The sequence below is a fragment of the Vigna umbellata genome, chromosome 6, assembly GCF_029865625.1.
Source record: "Vigna umbellata cultivar VRB3 chromosome 6, Vumbellata_1.0, whole genome shotgun sequence".
Lineage (NCBI taxonomy): Eukaryota > Viridiplantae > Streptophyta > Magnoliopsida > Fabales > Fabaceae > Vigna > Vigna umbellata.
This window is the reverse complement of record NC_142170.1, coordinates 5,300,784-5,309,251: the sequence shown is the minus strand read 5'-3', so window position 1 is coordinate 5,309,251 and position 8,468 is coordinate 5,300,784. Positions and strand designations below refer to the sequence as shown.

Sequence of the window (8,468 nt, the reverse complement as noted above, 5' to 3'; positions counted from 1 at the left end):
TAACTAGAAGACTATATTGATAAGAACTTTCCTTTTCTGAAGAAACCACACTTTCCTTTTGTACCGTGACATTTCTTTCTTATTTCTGTACTTTGCAAAAAGAAGTGTTGTTTGGGGTGACCAAGACCCAAACTTTACCCTTGCACCAAGATGACTGAAAAGTAATTTACACATTATAAAATTCAACCAACCAAATCCATGTATGCATATCCATGTTTAGTTTCCTTTCAGATGTAAAAGGTGATGAACTTGAGTTGAAAATATTTTAAATAATTCCATTTTTTTATACATGAAATATGGATGTGTAACTTCAAAAGCAAAACCAAACATACTAATAGTCTACAATGATACAGAGTGATTGGAAATAATGACATACTAATCAATGATGGTATAGGCAATCCACTATCATTCTTTAAGCCTGGACTTCGACTTGCTTAGGTCCACCCTGTTCTCCAAGCAACATTCCGAGCCCTGGTTCCTTTCCAACATCCACCGTAGCCTTTTTCTGATATAAGGGATTCGCCGTTAATATCCTTAACCCGGAATTTCCGGTAATCTCCAAAACCTCCGGCAAACCGTCACCACACCCCTTCGACAAACCCACATCGATTCGAATTGCCTTGTCGTCGCAGGTGCCGTTAATTCCAACCCTCTGAATACTGTGCCCCATTACCATCCTCTTAACACCAGGAACCGTGGCCAAAACATGTTCAAGGGTGGTACAATCACATTGCTCCACCTTGCTACGCGAGAATTTCCTCAACCATAGAACACTATCTGCGGCCCGACAATACCGGGGCGCAAAGTGACCGGTCAACCCTTTAACCCAATCGCGAACCTCCTCGTTAATCTTCTCCAAACCGTAAGAAGTGTGTTCGGTCAACAACCCACCGTGCACGAAAATAGAATCCCCAACGACCAAAACGGTGACGTTCTCAGACAGAAACCTATTTGCAATTGGGCCATTGGGCCGCAAAGCCGCGACCCGGGCCCGAAACCCATCATGGAACTCTTTCCTCACTCCGCGGAACGACGAGGGAACGCCTCTCATTGGGTCGTTCGGTTTTTCCAAACCGTGGCAAAGGCTCTTGATTTTGTTCCCAACTTGGAACCACTCCCACCAAACCCTAAATTCCTCGATGCCGGATTCTGTTGCGAAGCGGAAATCGCCCTCAACGTTCATGATTTCGTGATTGCCGTGCATGGTGATGATTCTGCCTCCGCTCCGCGCCGCTTCACGCTTTAGCTTCTCGAGGAAGTAGAATATCTTCAGCTCATCGCCACCGCGGTCCAAGACGTCCCCGACCTGCACGACAGTGGCGGAGCCGCCGATGTAGACATCGTCCGTGTCGATGAGGCCCGCGAGGCGCAAGGCCTGCTTGGACTTCTCGAGGTCGCCGTGGAGGTCGCCAATGGCGACCAGGCGTGGCGGCGAGGGAAGGCGAGTTGGGAGAGGCGGAGGAGATGGCGGCGGCGGAGGAAGGAAGAGACCGCTGACTGAGAAATCCACGAAGGTGTCAACAAATGATGATAAGAGATTGGGAATGTCTTTGCAGGATGAGGTTGGGATTTCTTCTTCTCTTCCCATTGCTATTCAGTTCACTGCTATTCTCAGATCAAATTCTCTTTTCAGAAACTACGGTTTGGGGTTGAGATTGCGTGACGGTTTTGGATGCTACGAAAGGTTGCAGACTAGGAAAGAAATGAAAGTCCTTTACTTTTTGTACAAGATGTGGTCCTGTGCGTCATCTTTTCTGTTCTTCAGGTCTTTCCCTCTCCTCTTCTTTTCTGTTTTTTTCCTAAGGTGCAATCAATCAGTTTTGCTGCCCTTGCATGTAAAGAATTTATTATTTAAAACTTTTTAACAATAAATTATATATCAATATTTTATTGATACGTATATTTGAAACCACCAATCATAAGTTATTATTTAAATAGTTTAAAAAAATTGTTAAATTTTTTATTTATTTATTATGACTAAATGAATGTAAGTATAGTATGACTGGTCATGATTATGTTATATTAAAATAGTATAATTTTAAAAACTATAAAAAATAAATAATTTTGTAGAGATAAAAGGTAGGAGATTATTTTTTATTAAACAATATAATTATTTTAAATAAATAAAAAGGACATCAGTATAATTAAAAGTAGCAGTAACTTTCTTTATGATGTCTTATATAATATATTGTGTTATATAATATATTGTGTTGTGCTTATTATACGGCATTTTTGTACAATTAATTCAATTAATAGTATGTTTGTAAAATCAATCCGGTGGAAATCACAACATAAAATGAAAGGGTGAGTTCATACAAAATAACATAAGATAATACAAGATAATCACACCCATACATTCATTTCATATATCCATCATTAATCCATAGATTCAATCACATTCACATTACACAAAAATACATTACTACAAACTCCCCTAGTCTATCCCCATACCATCATAATAAATAATAATTCAACTCAATCAATTAATTAAGTATTCATACCATCAACAAGCAAGAAAAATAAAAACAAAAGTTAATAATTAATAATGTAACAAATCAATAATATAAATTTCTGTTACCTAATTTCTCACTAAATTCTTTTCTTAAAATAAATAATATCCTTCAAGAGCTCTCACACATCTTTACTATGGAAATTAATTTTTCTTTGTAATCATAGTATACCATATTTATAATAAAAAAAAATATAAACTAAGTAAAAGATAATATCAAGTAACCAACTAACTAAAGATAAATAGAAGGCAAACATAATCTAATTGAATTTATTTTTTAAATATTTATAAAAACTCATTATTTTCATAATAAAATAAATTTTTTTAACTTAATTAATTCTGATAAATTCTTAAATAATATATTCTATCTTAATATATTTATTCTAATTGATTATAATATGTTTCTAAATAATTCATTCTATTTTATTATTGTTATTATATAACAATAATATCTAATTATATCTAATAATATTCCAAAATATTTTTTTATGTGTAACAATATAATATATCTTTTAATTTGTAAATATATCTAGTCTATAACAATATTTAAGAATATTTTTAAAAATATTTAACAATATATAACAATGATTTTTCTAATTGAATAATTTTTCATCAAATCTTATTTTTTAAAAATATTTTAAAATAAACCCTTTAAATAAAAATAATAAAATTTTTATCTTTTATTTAAAATAGTTAATCACATTCGTAAATTTTTCCTAATTATTAAAATTTATAGTCCAACAAAAAAATCATCCTGAAAATTTTAAAAAATAAAATAAAGGTACGTTCTTCTCATATTAACGTAGAACAATTATTATAAATATTAATATATGTCACAGTTTCATTTAAAACAAATAATAAAAAGAATTATTTTTAAAATAGTTAATCTCTTTCATAATTGTTAAAATTTATAGTCCAAAAAAAATAAAATAACGTCCCATATTATATATAACTATATAATCTAGTATTCTAACATAATAGAATAGTTAGAAGAAGACTTGTAGATAAAGTCTTAAGGATACAGTCATCCCAAAATGGTTATAATTTAAAACTTTTAACACATAAGAGTATTTCCAAATACACAAAATGCCTATGGATCCTAACTAGGCTAAGCAGTGGTGTCATCTCCCTCCAAGGCATGCTCCAGAAGCACCTCATCTACCTCTGCTCACATCCAAATGGATTACCATTGCAACAGAAAACACACACAAACAAAAGACAAATACAAGCAGAAGGGTGAGCTAGATATACAAAAATCATGTTATAACAATCACACCCAACATGCAAGTTTAGTTCATATATACTGGGTCACTTAACACAACTTGTTACACTTTAAACTTGACTCGTTCGAACTTAGAATGATTGTCGAGTTATGGCGAGTCATGCACTCATGGTGGCCCCTACTGCTTTGCAAAGCCATTATCAATGGGTTTCACCCTACCACACTTACGAGGTTAGTCCGCTATCACTCACCTTGGGTCATACTAGAAGCACCCAAGACTAGGACCTCTTGCTACTACTCACGACATGGTTCAATCCTCTCTACTTGAGAATGATTGACCATTGTAGTTTCAAGATAACCCCCAAGACTGAGCTTCCATGCAAATCATTCTAAAACACACCAAGGGCACCACCATGGATCTTCTCCTTGAAGATCATGGAATTACGTCCAATAACATAGGGTACCACCATGTAACCTCCCTTTGAGATCCATGGAATTACGTCCATCAACCATATTGTCACTTTGAAACTTAACTCAAGACATGAACAACCAAGTACTATAATAATATCACATTAAATTCAAACATATAACCTCACTGATCATACACTATCATAGATACTTCTACACCATTCTAATAATCAAAACATAGTTCAAGGTTATCAGAAAACATGAATAAAAAGAATAAAAACAGGTTCTGGGCAAGTCGCTCAGCGCACCAAACTTGTCGTGCGAATAACAGAAACAATGGGTTTTATTCACTCATATTCGCTCAGCGCACCAAGCCTGTGCGCTCAGCTAAAGTTCATTCGCTCAGCGCACCAAGTCTGTGCGCTATGCTAAACTGAAAATTCTGCTACACATTATCAGACCCTAAACCCTCGCATAACGTCTCAAATTCGCTATTCGAATTAAACCAGCATTTTCCCAAGCAACCACCAGTCGCGCAGCGCCCATATTCGCTATGCGAATCACCAAACCAAGAGCAACCCTCTCTAGCCATTCGGATAACGCACCAAGTCGTTGTGCGAATGCCCTGACATAGAGCATCTCGCCAGGGTGACTCACTGTGCGAAACAATTCGCTCAGCGAGTCTGCATAATCTGCAGAACGCAAATTCTGCAGAATTAAACAACTCACACACTCTTTACCATTTCTAGTCATTTTTCCCAACTTCTAACACCCTTAATTCGTGTTTTATATTTAATTAAACTTGTCTAGATGTTCCTAAACCTTTCTACTACAATTCTAAAGTGATTCCAACCCAACTTTTACGCATAAACAACAATTTCCACAACTTGAGGAACCCCAACACAATTGTGATACTTTGCACCTATTTGGACCACTTTGGTGACTCAAACAAGTCACAATACACTGGTTAAGTATGCCCCAACAGCCCAAAAACACTCTAGACCTCAAATGCCCAAAATCACTACCTCACTTCCTCTCAAAATGACCTAAAACCCTACTAGAACACTAAGTTTCTAACTAATCAATGTTACAACAGATTCCTCACCCCAAGCACTTCAACATGATTAATTACAACAATTAGATATATCCAAAACAGTTTACAACCATCACACTCCAATTCCAAAGTCATACAGTCCAACACATGCAACTAAACCTTCCCAAACCAAAACACAATACCAACAGCATAGCAGTACAAAAACACAGTATATACACATACATACAACTAATTATAAAGAAGTATTCTAACTCCCCTTACCTCAAAATCACAACCCATTAACAGGAACTCCTCAACAACACCTTACACAACAAGAACTCACAAAACCCTACAAACCACCACATTGGTGATAGAAAACAGCTCTTAGAGCTCAAATTTTAGCAGAGAACAGAAAAGGAAAAACACAAGACGCATGCAGCCAACAAAGGTTGCATGTGCTAGGTCGAAAACAGCAAGGAAAAGGAAAAATAGCTTACTGGTCAGAATGAAGAAATTGATCAGTCAAAGACAGAGTCCTCTACGCCGTGGACGCTTAACACCACTTGATCGAAAATCAAATGGCTTAGAGAGGAGAAATGGTAGAGAGAAGGCAGAAGAACTTGAAGAATTGAGTTCTAAAGAGAGACAGAAGGATTTGACTAATGAACGAGGATGTTCCAAAAATTATATTTATAGTGGTGAATGTGTTTTAACATTAAAATCTGATTTCATTAACGTAATACACCTAACAGCTTTCTAATTCTAATTTTTCAGATCCTCACACGTTTAATATAAGAACAATTATTATAAATATTAATATATATCAAATAAAAAAATAATATATATTATGCACAACTAAAATCAAACACATCATTCATAATAAAAAAAATTCTAATCAATTATTCTAACATTTCTTTCTATAATAATTATATTTTTTATTTAAAATAATGACTATCACATTTTTTGAATATTTAATTTTTCAGAATCTTACAATCATGATACATCACAAGATTACAAGATTCATTTTTCTAATTTATGTTAATACAATATATTATATGACCAGTAAAATTTATCCTTAAGAAAAAAAATATATTGTATTTTTTTATTTTTAAAAATAGTAATTATATAAAATTAATAGTGAAGTTCGTAGAGTATGTCGTGAATTAAGTACATATATATATTTTTTTCATTTTATAATGTTAAAATATACTTAAAAATAAAATAAAATCATCAAAATATATATGAGAACTCTCTTGCGTGTTGATGTAACCGAGATTAAGTTTGAAACAAATTGAGAAAAGAGACGGGGAAAGATGAAAATCACCTATGTTTGGAGAAGAAGATGAAAAATAAAAAATAAAAGAAACTCAAAGAAAAAATCAATATATTGAGAAAATGAATAAAATAAATCCAAAAATATAAAAAAATAAATTACTAATTAAATTTTTATTACAAAAATAAATAATTATTAAAACTATTGAAATACCATCGCTTTTTTTTATTATAATAATGTTACCAATAAGGAGTATTGGTAAATCTTGAAGAAATTTGTTTTGATGATGCTACAAGAAGTTTTAGTTGCAGAAGATATCAGAATTAGTTAAAAGCAATTTGTAGAAATTAAATGTAGTAGGAAATTCTTATAAACCTTGTAAACTTGCATTTTTAACTACAATAATCGATTATGATTAAGCAATAATCGATTATCACAAGTCATACTTGAATAATCGATTATCACTTCATATAATCGATTATCACATTTTTGAAAACCTATAACGGACTTGAATAATCGATTATCACTTACAATAATCGATTATTCATGGCAGTTGGGAGCTGACCTTTGGCACTCAGTGTACTTGGCTATATATTTTGTTTTGGAGAAATTAGAAAGTAACGTTTTTTGAACTGAGAAAGCTTAGAACACTGTGTGTCAGAGGAACGTTCTTAGAGAGTTTTTTGTTCATCGTTCCCTTGCTTGGTCTTGTGAAAGGAGAGGCTCGCGTATCGTGTGTGTCGATAGTCGGAGCAGACTCTCTTCAAGTTAGCAAGGTGCTCTGCCTGGTCTTCTGAAAGGAGAAGCTTGTGAATCGTTGGTCGATTGCTGAAGCGGTTCTCTTCAAGTTGGTAGAGTGGTTCTATTCATTTTATTCTTGTTCATTATCTTGTAATCTGTTAAACAATTTTTTAGTGAAAAAGGTTAATCACTATTTATAGTGATTAACGACTGGACGTAGAATCTTTTGATTCGAACCAGGATAAAAATTCTGTGTTGATCTTCTTATTCTCTACACTCATATTATTTTACGTATATCAACTGTTTGATTAATTTTCTGAAAGAAAATTATTTTTACTAAAAGGACAAAATTAATTTTAATTATGATCGAATACGCTTTCCGCTCTCTGAGTTTTAATTCCGCTGCGCTATACTCTTCGAAAAATACCCCCTCCGAGACCATCAAATAATAATTATTAAAATAAAAGTATTAATAAAATATGAAATGATTTCTATAAAAAGTAATATTTTTTATAATTTTATTATAGGTAATTTTTTACTAAGTTAGTAATTCTTATATGTAATTATTTAAAGTTAAAAAAGTAGTAATTACTTAAAAAATAAAATTAGAAAAAATTAAATAAAAAAATAGTTGAAAAGGAAATTTATTTCTTAATTTTATAAATTATAAAAGAAATTCTACATAAAAAATGTAATATCCCAAAAATACAATTTAAAACTATATAATAGAATAATCACATTCAATAATAATTTATATCAGTCTTACACTAAGGAGAACGTACGATTATGGCCGAATGACCTTACCAAGCAGTACGAGAAAATTCAACTATACAAGGGTACACTTCTGACACAACGGTTTACAAAAGCCAAATACCGGACGGTCATACAAATCAAAAGGGGAAGGTGATCGAACGACCACCTCACTATAAAACTAAACTACTGCCGAACGTCCTATTGTTCGGTCTTAACTTCAACCTCAACCAGGTTTTCTTCCTCCAGCGCCTCTTCCAACAGCTCGTCTCCTTCTGCTCACATCCACACGGATGATCATTGCAATGACAAAGACGAACGTACAAAACAAGACAAGACAGGAAACACAGGGTAAGCTTATGTAATTTAATTCATGTATAAACATACATTTCACACAATCAAACAAACAAGATAATTCATCATACGTTTCATACAAAGCCTAATACTAGACTGACTGTCTGGACTGTATGAAATCTGTGTAGCTACGACGTTCATGCACCCGGGTGAGGTAGTAACTGGGAAACCCTCAACA

At 33.4% G+C, this 8,468-nt stretch overlaps 1 protein-coding gene across 1 annotated transcript; it reads right to left on the bottom strand.

Annotated features, from left to right (window-relative positions):
• Positions 1-241: 241 nt before the first annotated feature.
• SLP2 (Calcineurin-like metallo-phosphoesterase superfamily protein) lies at positions 242-1,832 on the bottom strand. Its single transcript, XM_047295030.2, has one exon. The coding sequence runs from the start codon at positions 1,586-1,588 to the stop codon at positions 413-415; it is 1,176 nt and encodes a 391-aa protein (XP_047150986.2). The 5' UTR covers positions 1,589-1,832; the 3' UTR covers positions 242-412.
• Between the last annotated feature and the right edge of the window lie 6,636 nt (positions 1,833-8,468).